This window comes from Corvus moneduloides, chromosome 1 (genome assembly GCF_009650955.1).
Source record: "Corvus moneduloides isolate bCorMon1 chromosome 1, bCorMon1.pri, whole genome shotgun sequence".
NCBI classification, from domain to species: Eukaryota; Metazoa; Chordata; class Aves; order Passeriformes; family Corvidae; genus Corvus; species Corvus moneduloides.
In genome coordinates, this window is record NC_045476.1 from 109765414 (window position 1) to 109781444 (window position 16031).

At 40.0% G+C, this 16031-nt stretch overlaps 1 protein-coding gene across 5 annotated transcripts in view; it reads left to right on the plus strand.

Annotated features, from left to right (window-relative positions):
- Nucleotides 1-16031, plus strand: part of PIEZO2 (piezo type mechanosensitive ion channel component 2) — a 292650-nt gene that overhangs the window by 214273 nt on the left and 62346 nt on the right. For 3 of the 5 annotated variants that reach the window (XM_032121792.1, XM_032121810.1, XM_032121801.1), the window contains exons 18-27: nucleotides 252-293; nucleotides 5697-5729; nucleotides 6079-6320; nucleotides 9280-9440; nucleotides 10378-10554; nucleotides 10732-10857; nucleotides 12324-12524; nucleotides 13575-13779; nucleotides 13918-14019; nucleotides 14489-14654. In XM_032121792.1, coding sequence (XP_031977683.1) covers nucleotides 252-293; nucleotides 5697-5729; nucleotides 6079-6320; nucleotides 9280-9440; nucleotides 10378-10554; nucleotides 10732-10857; nucleotides 12324-12524; nucleotides 13575-13779; nucleotides 13918-14019; nucleotides 14489-14654 — 1455 coding nt within the window. The remainder of the gene's footprint in view (nucleotides 1-251; nucleotides 294-5696; nucleotides 5730-6078; nucleotides 6321-9279; nucleotides 9441-10377; nucleotides 10555-10731; nucleotides 10858-12323; nucleotides 12525-13574; nucleotides 13780-13917; nucleotides 14020-14488; nucleotides 14655-16031) is intronic. The other 2 variants (XM_032121818.1, XM_032121828.1) reach the window with 2 other exon arrangements.

The window sequence follows — 16031 nt, forward strand, 5'->3', positions numbered from 1 at the left end:
GGGACTATGAAAATTTTCTGTAGTTCTGACTGAACTTGTATAGGATCTAAAGGTCTAAGAGCTGCATTTATAAGCTTCCTAGACATTCACTGAATGGTGTATGTTAAGATTTCAGAGTGTGTTTTGTTATGACAGTGTGTCATAGCACATTGGTAGACAGGAAAGTGCGTTCGTTCCTATTTAATGGTTTTCTTTTCTCTCTCTAATTCATTTCCCATTTTCATCTTGTGCTTTCATCTCCCACCTCATAGCCATGCCAAAGTCAATGGCCGTGTATATCTAATAATTAATAGGTGGGTACTTCAATTCTTCCTTTCCTTTAAAACCAATATACCTTATTTTTTTTGTTACTTCTTAGTTGCCTTAAAGCAAAGTATGTTCTTGCTGCGCAGTACTGTGAAGTAAGCAGGGAGATAATGTTGTTCAGGTATTGCAGTTTCCTAAAGCTAATGAAGCAGTTAACACATCTCTTCTGCATATTCATACATTGTGAGTTTCTTCTCCCAGCTGAGAATTCTCCTAAACTTTGCCCACGCCTCAATGCAGGAATAATTGGTGCTATTTGTAATTGGCTGCAGGCAATAGATTTGGTTGAGGAGGCTCGTTTATCTACCCTTTGTTTGTGCATGGAAAGATGCATGCCTGCATGTGCCTATGTACACACAGACAGAGAGACACACATCCCTGTTTTCTCCAAGCATGTAAGATAGGGAATTTGAGGGCCCACTCAACTGAATGTGTGGTATGTGCTGTGAGTTTGTACAGACTGAAATTTTAGCATTGGAAAGGGAACACTGAAACCATTGCATGCTAAGGCTGTTAATTCACGGGCTGAGCTGGGTGCTGCAGGATCCAAACTGCTATCATCATCATTCCTTTATAAATGGCATCTTGAAAACTACTCCATAAATTAGATTCCTTTCAAAATACTTGACTGGAATAAATGTGCACTATTTTTTAATCATCTCTGAGAATAAAAGGACTTCTGAGTTGTTGTCACTACTGAATATAAACAGAAAAACCAAGAAGATACCTTGTTTAGATATTTGTGAGTGCCTGCTCTGTGTGTCATGTTCACGATCCTTCTTGAAAAGTCATCACGTACTTTGGGTCACCGTTCTTAAAAGTTCACCAGAGCTGGAATTCTGGTCTGCAGAAAGTCTGTGTTTAAGGGAGTGGTGAGGGCAAGCACCTTGGCTAAGGCAGGCAAGCTGTTTGCCGAGGGGCATGGCCAGGAGGCAAGGCTGGACTCTCACCCATGGGCAGTCAGAAACGTGGACCAACAGCTGAGGGTGAGGATCAGGTCTGCAATCAGTAACAAGGGTCAGCCACAACCCGCTGAGGTCCCAGCGAGTCCATGGAGATAAGCCAGGTTTGCAGTGAAGGCAGGGTGTCAGGCTGTGTGTCAGGCTTAGGGTCAGGGAGGCACGGGAGCAGGCACAGACACAGCTGTGATGCAGCCACAACATAGGAGTGGAAGCCTCCATGTGAAAGCAGCACCCAGTGAAAGGAGAGGGTCCTCCTTCACTGAGGCTTCCTGGCCTGGCCACATACCCCAACAGGGCTTGGATTCAGGCAGCAAATCCCCTTAAAGGCCCATAAAGGCACTCGGAGCCCTGCGAGTGGAGGTATGGCACTGTGTGCTCAGTTTGAGTGTTGCAGACCAAATACTCAAGACATGGGTCACTAGTGTTCTGCAGAGCAGAAAGCTTTCTCTTCTTAAGGTTTTGCATGAAAAATACTTGGGAACTTCTTTTAGCTAGAAAGTTCCAAGCAATTCATAAACAGCAAAAAACTATCAAAGGCAAAAGATGCTTAATAATGCATTCAATTAATTAATCTCCTGCTCTAGTCGATTACAAATACATGAAAGTACTAGGAATCCAGCAAGCACCTGTGTCACATGCCTGATTTTAGTGCCACTGAAATTGCTTTGTTGCCAAGAACTAGATCTACTGATATACTTCCCATTATAGATACACCGTTTAATGAACCTGAGGGTAAGAAATGCGCTCAGCTAAAAGCACTAGTGGCTGTACCTTCAAGGCTTCTTGCCTGAATTATTATTTAGTTATTTCTCTTCCTAAGTATCAGACATAATACTTCTATGTTATTTGGGATAATTTCCCATTATTATGTGGCTTCCAACAATGACGTTATATCTCACTAGCTGTGAAGATGGGTATGGGTAGCTTGTCTTAAAAATTCTAGTGAAGTTTTTATATCTTAATACCTCACTGTTGTCTGTTACAATATAATGTGATCTTGTAGTGAAAAAAAAAAATTGCAAAAAGAACCCTAGCAATACATAAGGAAGTTTTGGAAGAAAGATTCCAAGTAGACTAACTTTCCAAACATTGGGCAGGGCTTTTTGTCTATCCTTGGATCTCCTGAGCACATGATCCAATGCTCAAGCCTACTGATGCCAGTAAAACTAAGCCTACTGAAAACTAAACTCATACTGAGGCTTTATCAGGTATATGTATTGCATGTACCCATCTTTATAACCCCATTGCCTCCCAGATCTCCAAAATACAAATGGGAATTATATGAATAAGAGAAAGATGAGTCTACTCATACAAAATCCTATAGAGTTACTGTGTTTCTGTCCAATTTACACTGAGGTAAGTCATTAAATCCTTGATTTACACCAGTGTGAATGTAGATTTTTCCATTATAAAAGTTAGTTGGGAAGATACCTCATAAAAATCAATGCAACTGCATATATACAAAACCTGTCTGATTATATAGTTACTTTCATTTCATGGTGCATTGTCTTTTAAATGAGCTCTGATGTTTTATAGTAACCAGGGATCTCCATAACAGTTGAACTGAACTGAAAATTCATTCTCTCTTCTTTATACATGACCTTCCTAATGGTGCTTTATTAGAGTTTTAGGTAAATATAAGTTAGTTATGTCCTGTTAGGGAACATTGATGTTTAGTCACTTTATAGAGATTTGAATATCCTTTTAGTGTATATGCTAGCTGATCCATGTCTTAGATATGAAAATAACCAAGAGCCCCAAAAGAGATGATTGGTAACAGCCAACATGGCTTTACTATGGGCAAATCATGCCTGAAAAATTTGGTGAACTTCTATGATAGGGCTACAGCATTGATAAACTGGGGCAGAGCAATCGACATTGTCTTCCTGGACTTATGCAAAGTGTTTGATACTGTTCCGTATGATAGCCTTGTCTCCAAATGAAAGAGATGTGGATCTGGTGGATGGGCCACTCAGTGGATAAAGAACTGGCTGGATGGCCGCACGCAGAGTTGGTCAATGGCTCATTGGTCATGAGACCAGTGACAGGTGGTGTCTCTCAACATCAGTGCTGGGGCTGAGACCACTCAACATCTTTGTTGGTGGCATGGACAGTGGGATTGAGGGCACCCTCAGCAAGTTCGCTGATGACACCAGGCTGTGTGGTGCTGTCAACACACTGGAGGGAAGGGATGGCATCCAGAGGGACCTTGACACACTTGGGAGGTGGACCCATGCAAACCTCGTGAGGTCCAACAAAGCAAAGTGCAGGGTCCTACACCTGGGTTATGGCAATCCCAGACACACCAATGGGTTGGGCAGAGAAGTGACTGAGACTAGCACTGAGGAGAACGACTTGGGTGTGATGGTTGATGAAAAATTCACCATGAGCTGGCAAGCATGCACTCACTGCCCAGAAAGCCAATGGATTCCTGGGGTGCATCCAAAGGAGTGTGGAGAGCAAGTCAAAGGAGGTGATTCTGCCCCTCTATTCTGCTCTGGTGAGGCCTCACCTGGAGTGCTGCATCCAGCTCTGGGATCCCCCACATAAGAAGGCCTGGAACTATCAGAGCAAGCTCAGAGTAGAGGCACAACGTCGGTAAGAGGACTGGAGCACCTCCCCTACAAAGACAGACTGAGAAAGGTGAGGCTGTTCAGCTTAGAGAAGAGGAGATTGCTTGGAGACCTCACAGCAAATTTCCAGTATCCAGGGGGCCTACAGGGAAGGTGGAGAGGGTCTTTTCATCAGGAACTGTAGTGACAGGACAAGGAGTAATGGGTACAGATTGAAAAGGGAAATTTAAGTTAGAAATTAGGAAGAAATTCTTTACTGTTGACTGGTGAGACACTGGAACAGACTGTCCAGGGAGGTTGTGGAAGCCCCAGTCCTGGCAGTGTTAAAGGCCAGGTTGGATGGGGCTCTGAGCAACCTGATCTAGTGGAAGATGTCCTTGCCCATGGCAGTGGGGGGGGATATTTTAAGGTCCCTTCCAACCTAAACCATTTTATGATTCTATTTTCAGTAGCCAAAGCTACAAAATAAATTCTTGATTATAAGAGTTTTTCAGGTTATTAGACACTCAGGTTCATTTCCCAACCCATGATGAGGAATTTTTGTCACAAATGTGGCTAAAATGTGATTAAATATTATTATGTGATATTTTTTGGTGTTTGAGTGTCTTGTTAAACTTCTAATTTTAAACCACCTTTTCTGCTTTTTGATAACTGGCATGGCATTTCTACTTCAGGATTGTTTAGTCAGATTTCTGTAGTTTTTCCTTCATTTGAGACACCAAATTTTCCATCTTGAAGAAACTGTGACTCCCAAATGATTGAAAAATAATTCTGCTTGTTTGAACTTCTCATTAACTGCCTAGCCTATTCTCTTAATTTTTAATGATCAGGGGAAAAAAAAAATCTAGATTTTTAGGTTCTTAAACTGTGAAAATCCTAGACTTGGCAGAATTTCCTGTCTAAATGGTTAAAGGCCAGAATTTCACATCAAGAAAAATAAACCCCTGAGATGGTACTGTAGCATATTAGAACAGTCTTACACGTGCTTGAAAGTATGCTGAGTGTAGTAATTTCAATAGCATAACCAAACATTTAGTGACCTAATCATATAGATATATACTTGCTAAAGGGAGACTTTATTGCAAGAAGTCATAGTCAAAGGGAAACTGGGTTTTCTGCAACTATGGGAGGTGAGCCCTACAGCACAGCTGTAGGAGAAAAAATGAAACCATAAGAAAATGTTTATTTTCTCAGTAGAGAAAATATATATACTGAATAATCTCATTTTTAAAAAAGGCACCATGGCACTGGAGAAATATAATTTCTGTGTTAGATCAGTTAAATCACATTCCAGTTTTGGTAGAGTGGAACTTACAGATAGATTTAGTTAGAGACAATTGGAAATCAAGGAAAAATTCTCTGTGAGATGTGGCAAAGAGAGAGAGAATGAATGGTACTGTCAAAGACAGATACGATAAAATCTTCTGAAGGTGCAGCCATGGAATTCTTGCTTTTGTTTTTTCCCAAACCTATAGATGGAAGAAAATTTGCAATTTCCTTGGGTTTCCAGCTGCATCTTTTAATTGGAAGAAGGTAGAAATGAATTTACAGTGATAGGTCAGATACCTGTGATGGTTCAGCTGCATTACTCAGAGCATGGTACAGCAGTGACCACGCTTAGCACTGATGTAAATAGGTTGCCCCTTTCCATCTGTGCTGCAATTCCATGTTTCTTTAAAAAGGCACCCCGTGAATGTCATGATGGCATGCTCTTGGCATCAGAAGGCTTCCGCAGATGGAGTAGGAGAATGCTTTATGACTTGTTATGTAGCATGACGTATTTGTCAATGACCTTCTTCTGTAACCCCTCTGTTCTCATCTCCCTTTTTCTTTCTGTTCCAATTACTTTGAGCAGCCTCAAGAAAAAAATACCAAACCACCAAAATGAGTAAGTCCCCTATGAAGTCATGAAATGTTTCCTCTTAAATAATGTCATTTCATGCTTCTACATCTTAAACTCTGACCATTTTCTCCAGTGGGGAAAATGTCAAGTTTAAGTGTCGATACCACTCATTACTAACTAACCATTAGTATCTGAGTGAGAAATAGTTACTAATACATTCCAACAACTCGATTTTCAGTGTGTGTTTGGAGAGAGTACCAGAATCATTAACTTTTCTACTTCTAAGGCATTTTCCATGAACAGTTTATTTTTTTCTAATTATACAGTTTGGAAAAGAAAAAGACTACGATGTCATTACTCCTCAGTTTGCTGACATGCTACTGTTTACCAACAGACTGGTGCACCAAGATGGAAGCCTGCCTGACATAACTATGATGAATTTAACAGCCAGCAGAGAAAAGGAAGAGGATAAAATGCTGGAAGAGGCTGGTGAGAAAAGAACAGAAGAGCCAGAGGGGGAGGGAGGGAAAGGGAGGGTCAAAAAAGGAAAAGAAGAAGAGAAGGAGGATGAGGATAAAGAAGATGATGATGATGATGACGATGAAGACAATGAATCAGAGGAAGAAGAAACTACAGGTAAGCTCTGCAGAATGCAAATTTTTCCTTCCTCAGCCTTAATTAACAATGTCAACAGGTGGTTTGTTCTTGGTCATCCCTGTTGACTTCAGTCACCAGGTTTTCCTTCTAGTTTTGCATGCAGTCTGTGTCAAAGAGCCTGACAAAAACTGAGCAGATGGCTACTTGTCAATTATTCAACAGGCTACAGGCTCTTCTAAGGAAAAAAGTCATACTGTAGGGTGCTGAGAGGTAGAAACCAACAGAAACCCTCCCTCTTTCTTCTAGGTTGTCTGGGTTAAATTATTTGACGGTTACCCAAATCCTAAGAACTTCTTTATAGTGAAATCTCCTTACAACAAAGAAAATAATACAACATACATATTTAATATCTGATACTGCATGCTTTCAAGGCACCCCTCCCCAGAAGTCCCAATGGCTTTACTTCATTATTTATGTGCACATTAGTGTCATAGTTTTCACTTCTGAATATGGAATGTGTAACTGATGCCAGATGAACATAAAAAAGCTTAAGGGCAGACATGGGTACGGCTTATATTGTCATCCTTGATACTGCTAATATGAACTTCTAAAATGAATTATTACCATAACTCAGTTTGTAATATGAGCCAAAAGTGAAACCAGGGAAGAGCATTTAACACCCAAGGAAGCTGTATTCTTTGGAAGGGGCCTTACTGCAAATTTGGTTACTCATGCCAATATTCACAGGACTGTGACACATAAATAGGAAGATGGTCTTTGACGAGGCAAAATGGCAGCACATCAGGCTTAGCTGCCCCCGGGAATCATAGAATCATTTAGGTTGGAAAAGAGGTCGTAAGATCCTTGAGTCCAGTCATTAACCCAGCGCTGCCACGTCCACCACTAAACCATGTCCCTAAATGCCACATCTATATATCTTTTAAATACCTCCAGGGCTGGTGACTCCACCCTTCCCTGGACAGCCTGTTCCAGTGCTTGAACCTCAGCTGAAACAACTTACCTTTCCTGGTTGGAACATCTGCCCTCACAGAGGGGTTCATGGGCTGTGGAAACCTTTATTGGCCAGCTTTCATGCTGTCTGTGAGGGGTGAGGGGTCAGGTGCACTCCAGCCATCCCAGCTTGTTGGAAGGGCTTTGGGACAGAGGCCAGCTGGTGGAGGTTGCTCTGTGCAGCGACACATGCAAGCAGGGAAGTGGGGGGCTGCAGCTGGTGTTGCTTCGAAATAGCACAAGGGGATCCATCTTTAAGCTGCACATGAGTTTATTTCTGCGGGAGTTACACCATTTTTTACACAGCCATGTGGCCAGAGCTTTGACATTAAACATGTTCACATGTGCAGACTTCAAAGCAGAGTGTTGTACAATCTTTCAGTGGATGCAGTCAGGCCTGTATTTTATTCCCTGTGTGTGTAGTGCCTGGCCATGCTAGACAGCGCTTGCTATAGCACCTTATCTGCCTGCTCCACTTAACTGGCACTGTCTGGATACATCTTGGTGTGATGCAACACTGCAAATAAAATAAATGCAATGAAAGATTGAGTGAGAACATCTAACGCTGTAAAGACTTCCCTTAAATACTCTCATTGTGCTTATAAAAACACATGTAGGATTAGAGTTCTGTAGCTTAATTAATTTCTCAAGTTTAATTATGTGCTCATGGAATTTACATCACTCATCATTTTTATTCAGGTTTTCTAAGTTGGGTTTGAGGAATAAAGGCAAAGGAAAAAAAAATGAAATTTGGTCGTGAGGTGTTCCAGAAGTCTGCTTTTTCACACAAATGTGCATGTGTTCTTCACACAAATATGCATGAGTAACCACTTGGTGTGCTTTATATCTTAAATAAAGTGGTAATTTGAAATAATTACATAAAGAAGGTGGTAACTCCTTTGCATTTTTACCAGCTTAGACAGTGATGTGCTTTGGTATCACTTGCAAATGTTTCCACCTCTGATATAAACTGTAAGAATGTTCTCACGGCATGCAAAATCCTTCCTAATCTCCCAAATGCTTCTGAAACCCTGAATACAGTGTGAAGACTCCATAGTAATATGTACCAGCCAGGCAAAACAGTTTAGCAGCCAGTCCACAAGCAAAGTTGTCACTTAGACAGCACTGTTCAGCATTTATTTATTTATTTATTGATTGATTTATTGTTACGTACACTCACATGTAGTAGGTGATGCCGCAAGCTTGCTCACTGGGATAGTATTTGGGAGGGTGACTTTTTTAGCCAAACACCCCTATGAAGGGATACTTTCACCCAGCTTCAGGATCTCCACTTGCTCAAGTTTTTTCAACGGAGAGAAAGATTTGACTGGACTACAGTTTGCCTTGCTTGTTTTAGATGTCTGTCCTGTGAAGGCACCGGTCACACTCTAAGAGGCTGTGCTGTTTGCAAGGCAGTTTAGATAACTCTGACATCTGAAGATGTCTATAGTACAGTTGTTTAAACCCATGTGACAGGAATCCAAGTCCTAGTGTGCATGGATTTCTTCCAATCTGGCTGAAAATCTTTCTGAGTAGTAGTCGTCTGTGCTTTCTGAAATCGGCTGGGTCCATAGCTTCCAAGCATCAAAAAAAATTTACTTTTCTAGCTGGAAAAGGACCAGGGCTGGAATTAGTTCCTGAATGAGATCTCTAAGCTTAGGTCCAAAAATACTGGAGGACGAGAGTCCAACAAGAGCTCTGATGAGAGGAATAAAAGCAAAATTGGCAAGGGAGGCCACCACAGCTGCTTTTGAAGTGCGGAATCCTTCCAGGGAATGTGGGTCAGAAGGGAAAGCACCCCACCTAAGTGGGCATCAACCCCATTTTTATTTAGTTAACCACTGAGCTGTACCTTTATCCTCCATCTTGTCTTACTCTAAGGCTTAGAAGAGAAGCAGAAAGCTCGTTGTTGTCTAGTGGAGTATTCCATTTCACAGAGACCTTCTGTTTTTGTCCTCACAATGATTCTGCTTGAACATCCCTTCAGACTTAAGGAACAAGTGGCATCTGGTGATCGACCGCCTTACAGTGCTGTTTTTGAAATTCCTGGAGTATTTTCACAAGATGCAAGTCTTTGTGTGGTGGCTGTTGGAGCTGCACATCATCAAAATTGTTTCATCTTACATCATCTGGGTCACAGTGAAAGAGGCAAGTAAACACCCACTGTCAAACTCTTACATATCGTGGAGGCTTGTCAGCATCTGCCATGTGGTTACACATCCAGATGTAGGGAGAGGGCTTCCTCCTGTCAGACCTCACTGAAATTATGGCCTCCATCTGGGTTTGTTGCCTGCTGGGAACCTGCCTTGACATCTTCCACATTCTCTCTGTCTCAAGAGTCTCAGCCCTTCCCTTTTCTCCAGGTATTAAAGTTTTATTAGTCTCATTCTTTGGATTTAAGAGACATAACCTCTCTACTGCTAAAACTGTCTGTGGGCACCATCCAGGGATGGAAGATGTAGGAAAGGACTGGGAAGGTACATATAGAAAAATTATTTAAACTTGGTATAATGCTTAAGAAACAAGAATGTGGAACTATGCCTAAAGAAAAAGGGACCAATGCTTTAAGCTGTACTTTTGGTGTGGGCAATGTGAGTTCTCTATGTGGCATAGCCATTTCTTGAACAGGGTGGTAGGACAGCATTCACTAAAAACAAAAAAAAAATCCCTTTTCTCACTTTTTTGGGGGGGAAAAGTCAAGAGGATGAAGGTCAGTTGCACAGACACACGGATCTCTGCCATTTCTTGTTTCATGTGTACTAAAGCAGCAGAAGCTGCATGTGGTCCTTTGTATTTCACACCTGTGGATAAGGAAGATACGGAGTTTTGTGGGTCTAATAGTATTAATGTTATGTAAGTGGTAAATTTCTTCCTAAACCAACTGTAAAGTTTTTCCTTCTTCACTTACTACTTTGTGTCTGTGTTATTGTGAGTATTGCTGTAATCTTTTTTTCTATATTTTCCTCAAAGTTTCTGCATGTCCCTTTCTTTTGAACAATTCTTTTTTTTTACCTGTGGAAAAGGTCAGACTTTCTCAGTTCTTATGTTACTCCATGTAATTTCTGTACTGTTTTTGTGTTTTCAGGTGTCTCTGTTTAACTTTGTGTTTTTAATTGCCTGGGCTCTTGCTTTGCCATATGCTCAGTTTCGCCCACTGGCATCAAGTATCTGCACTGTTTGGACATGTGTGATTATTGTCTGCAAAATGTTGTACCAGCTCACATCTATTGATCCCAAGACTTTTTCCAGTAACTGTACACTGGTGAGTACAAATGTATATTTAAAAGGTTTGACTGCTGTCTTCCTCAGTGAAGGAGAGCAAAAGGAAGCATCTCAAGTACAAAAGTAACAATTCACCTGATGTATTAGTGTTGATTATCATACCCTCCCCCAAGCAGTTTTAAAGTCATGTTTTATAACTGTTTCATTTTGTTTTTAGCCAGGAGAGAATGAAACTAAGGTTGATTTAGAAGAACTCAAAACCTCAGTGCTCTACAGTGGGCCAGTTGATCCTGCGGAGTGGGTTGGATTGAGAAAATCTAATCCCCTTCTTGTGTACTTAAGGGTAACTTCTTTAATTATCTGTATTCAGATATTTTCTTGTTTGTGATGAAAGTAGCATTGTCTTGAAATAAATAATCTGTCACACATTAAAAAAAATGTAATGCCAACCACTGACAATAAGGACGTACAGAGGAAAAGAGGCAACAGAAAACCACATCTGTTACACAGAACATTTCCAGAAGGGATTCAGTACCAATTAAGTTATTCTTTCATGCAGAAGTATCACTTTTGGACTCTACCATCTGTTAAAAGCTCTTTAAGAAATGAGATATTTAAGAACTCTAAGTAATTAAGAGGTACATGGCTTTCAGGCGCCGAAAGACTAATGGGTCTAATTGGGAGTAATTGCCCTGAATGACAGTGTGTGCTAGAAGCAGTTAATTTTTTTAAGTGCTTATTCTTTAGCCACAGTTTATTATAATATAATGAAAATATATGAAAATATATGAAAATATATGAAAATATAATGAGTTAAGAGAATCATTCGTTCAAACACTAGTAAACAGATGTCTTTTGTTTTTCTTCTTGTTTTTAGTTGATGCCTGTGAGCAATACTTTATTATTCCTGTCTTGATTTAAAAGCCTTACTTACAGTGAAAATGTGCCAAGTCCTGAGGAAAACCATATCTCTTACCAATTTAAAGAATCTCCCACATTCTATATACACAGTTTAAGGTTGTCAGAAAACATGAAAATCCCAGTGGCATCTGTTTCAGGAGATTCTTGTCCCAAATATTTCTCAGATAACAGAGATCTAGAGTTTGCCACTTCTGCTTCAGTTATGGCTTCCTTGAGGGACTTTCTCTGAGCTGTTTTTTTTAAGCAGCTTTTGGAGTTAGTTAGTACCTCTCTTCTATTGAGCATAGGGCAGATCTCCCTCCTGAGATAAATAAAAAATCAATTCATAGCCACCCCTGACTACATCCTAGTCAATCTGGCTTTGGGAGAGAAGGACCTGTGCCTGAGAGAAGACTGACAGACTGTTCATGTAAAAGAGTGTTCAGGTTAAATTTGCTCTACCCAACATCCTTGTTTTGGGAAGTCAGTGCTTGACAGCTGAACCTCTGCAGGTGACTTTTGTGTATGTTTGTATCTCCTATCTCCTGCAAAACGAAGCACGATACCTTAAGAGAAGCTATGAAATATGAGAGGGCACGTGGATGGGTCAACGCCTTTTTCCTTCTCTTCATTTCCACAACTAGTTCTTATTATATTATTTTTTAATTAATGTCTTTATATGTATCTCCTGGATGTCTGTATGATTCATCAAAATCCAGGAATTGGTGTGAACCTTAGGGTTTTTTTAATCATAGTAGCTGGGAATAGGTGTCAGTGCATTCTGGAGTGCAGAAGTCCTCAGTGATACCATCAATCTGAGTATAAATGGGTTTATGCTTATCAGGAAATTTTATAGCTTCTTGTGGTTTTGACTTTTGTTTAATATTCTTCTGATTGTGTCTCCCACAGAACAACTTACTGATGCTGGCTATTCTGGCTTTTGAAGTTACAATCTACCGTCATCAAGAATACTATAGGTGTCGAAATAACCTCACTGCACCTGTGACTAAAACAATTTTCCATGATATTACAAGAGCACATCTGGATGATGGACTGGTAAACTGTGTCAAGTATTTCATAAACTACTTCTTCTACAAGTTTGGTTTGGAGGTAAATAACTATGTATTACTTTTCTTTATGGTATAGTTCCAAATCTTTTGATTGTGTTATTTTTGAATAATAGCTTGGACTGTGTTTGACATCTAGATGCTTCTTAGTCATCATTCATGTTAGTCATCTCTGTTCCCTCACCTTGTCTGTTTATGTGCAAATGAAATGTACTTTGAAAAAATCTTTGCATAAATAGTGATTTGTCAAAATTTTTTATGCCTGTCTGAAGGAGGCAACTCCAAGAGTAATGAATCCTAAATCTACTCATAATTAACAGATAGGTCTTGACCTATCTGTTAAACACTACCACAGCTTTGATCTGTGGAGTAAACTGTTCACAGCCATCTGAGGATTAAGGATGAGTGAAAATTAAAAGAAACCAGCAAGTTCTTTCCTTTGGGAAATGATTTTAAGCTTATTCTAATCTGGGGAGAAGAGAAAACCAAAATAGCATAGTGCACTGAATAAATTAAGTGTTCACTAAGGTTCAAAACATGTTTCAAGGTACTGAGTGAAGGGACTGCTTTCACTGAAGGCAGAGGACAGAAATGCTGGAATGCAGAGCCTTTAGAATAATGGAGAACTAAAGCTGTCTTGCAGGAATTGACTGGATTTGTCTGTCACCAATAGAAGCTGTATGGTCTGAATACCTTGTCCATTTCCTACATGAAGATAGCTTTAGTTGTTACCAATCTTCTTTTCCACACCTGTACATCCTATCAAAATATGTGGCTGTGTAATATGTTCTTTGTTTGGCAACAATCAAACATTTCACATCTCAGCTGTTGTGACAAGGCTCTTTCCTTTTTGTATCCTTAGATATCACATAATGGAAACCTGCCCTAGATAGAGGAGTACCAAAAATTTGTGTGTTTGGGTGGAGTGGTGGAAGTTGCTGTCAGTGCATGTTGGTTTGCACAGGGCTCCTGCACAGGGCTCCATGCAGCACGTGTCCAAGCATTCTGTCAGGATCCACAATAATTTATTATTGCTGCGTTGACTGGCCATGAGGTCGTAAAAGTTGCCTAAGTTTCTTTGCTTTGTTTCCAGACCTGCTTTCTTCTATCAGTGAATGTAATTGGTCAGAGGATGGATTTTTATGCAATGATTCATGCCTTCTGGCTGATTGCTGTGCTGTATCGACGTAGGAGAAAAGCTATTGCAGAGATTTGGCCAAAATATTGCTGTTTTCTAGCATGCATCATTACATTCCAGTACTTCCTTTGCATTGGCATCCCACCTGCTCCTTGTAAAGGTAAGGACACCCTTTATGGAAAATTAATGCTAGTTGCTTTTATAGAAAAGTGCTGGAAAATTGGTAAGTATTCTGAAGAAAAGGATTAAGTAATTTTTATAAAGTACTGATTGAATTTTTGCATGCTTCTGTCAACAGACTATCCATGGAGAAGTGGCAATGCCAACTTCAACTCCAACATCATAAAGTGGTTATACTTTCCAGACTTCATTGTGAGACCGAACCCTGTCTTCCTTGTGTGTAAGTATTTTAGCACATAGTTATGAAGAGTTTATATGTCCTTCACTTAAATCATCTGTACAGTGGAATTTGAAGCCAGCCTTTTATTTACTCTTCAGTAGCAAGATGACACTTTTTCTGGGAGATTGAATACTAAACATGGCTTTGAATATAGTAGAAAAATTCACAGAATTAGTTATTTTTGCATTTTCTTTTCCTGTATCCCTTTTTTAATAATTCAACCATCAAAATGTATGAATTTTTCCCCTTTTCTCATTTATTTCTCCATAAAAGCCATAAAAAATGACAGGTAAAAAACCTAAATACATTAATAAATTTCAATTCAGAGTTAAATGCATTGAAAACTGCTCAGTCTTGGGGGTTCAAAGTGTGGGAAAACAGTCTGATAACTGCATTATAATATATCACAACTCTCCTTACACCTCTGTTGATGACTGAAGTTTTCCTTCCAATCACCACTTTCTCCTAGATGACTTCATGCTGCTTCTGTGTGCATCCTTGCAAAGGCAGACATTTGAGGATGAAAATAAAGCTGCAGTACGAATCATGGCTGGAGACAACGTGGAAATCTGCATGAATCTTGATGCAGCTTCTTTTAGCCAGCATAACCCTGTTCCTGACTTCATCCACTGCCGGTAAAAACTGAATCTTAAACACTTGGAAAATACAGTGCTTCCTTTTCATAAAGTTCACTAGGGTAAAAGTCATTCTCACAGCTTCCAATTTTACTTGGAATTTGTATTCATGTATGTTCCCATCTAACATACTGCTGTATGAGACAGCAGATAGTTCATTTCTGAGTAATCAGCATCTGGTTTAGAACAGGGTGGATGCAAACATGTCTTTCTAAAACTGGTGATTGTTTTAAGTGCTGTCCAGTGGAGTTCAGTGATAAATTTGACCGAAAGCCTGCATTCACAGAATCATAGACTTGTTTAGGTTGGAAAAGACCTTTAAGACCATCATGTCCAACCACTGTCTTAGGCAACCAACACACTGAAAAATGTTCACCTTTAGGTCACCAGTTCTTTCATGCTATCTGTGCACATGTGGATTTAGAAAGTTTGGAGAAAAAAGGTAGTTCAGCTGTTACATTAATCTAACCCTCTATATTTCCAATTTCAGAAAGAATCTTGCTACCCAAATATTAATTTCCCTCCATGAATGCCTGGTGGGGCAGCACTTATATTGGACGTAAGTGCTCTGTTGGTTTCCCTCCGAACACAGACATGTTAGCAAGAATCCATTGGAGTCTGCGGTTTCCCATGTATGTGTTTAATCACAAAAAGTCATCAATTGTGTCCCGCCGAGTTGTTGTCTAAGCACAATCAAAATAATACTCGAAGAGACTTTCCTTTGTGCTATTTCATCTAGGCATAAGAACCTTAAAAGTGTCTTGGAAGGACAACTGACAGGTCTTCTTGTTCCTGAGCATTGCCTACAGGGTTGTTTAAGGTGAATAATATATAAAGAGGCAGAGCCTGAGGCAGTCTCTTTTGAATGGCCTTCAAACAATGGAACTGTTCCTGTGTGATCATTTCAGCAGACACAGATTAGCTCAGCTCTTTAAATTGTGCTGGGCATTCTCTTAATTGAACTTGTCTCTGGAAGTTTTGCAGTATCACAAGAGTAAATGGGAAGAGTAAGATTTCTTAGTTGTGGTGTTCTGTCAGACTTGATCTGTGAATGCATGTTACCAACAGATGTCTGAGTATGAAAGGAATAGACAAATGTCTAGAACTAATGTCCATAAAAATCTTCCTTTTGATAACAGACTTCTATTTCTTTTACCAGACAAGTGGTATCACTACAAGTCCTTCTCTAGATCTTTAGGATGATCCTGCTATTTCTGTTGCAATTGGTTGCCAAATCTATCTTGAAATAGCTTTGAAAGGGAGACTTTTGAAACATTCAATTGACTCATTTGTCCAGAGACTTATAGTCACTACTGGGCAAAGGTTGAACTGTTCTCCCCCTTGAGAATTTCCAGTCTACACAGTGGACCCAGTGCT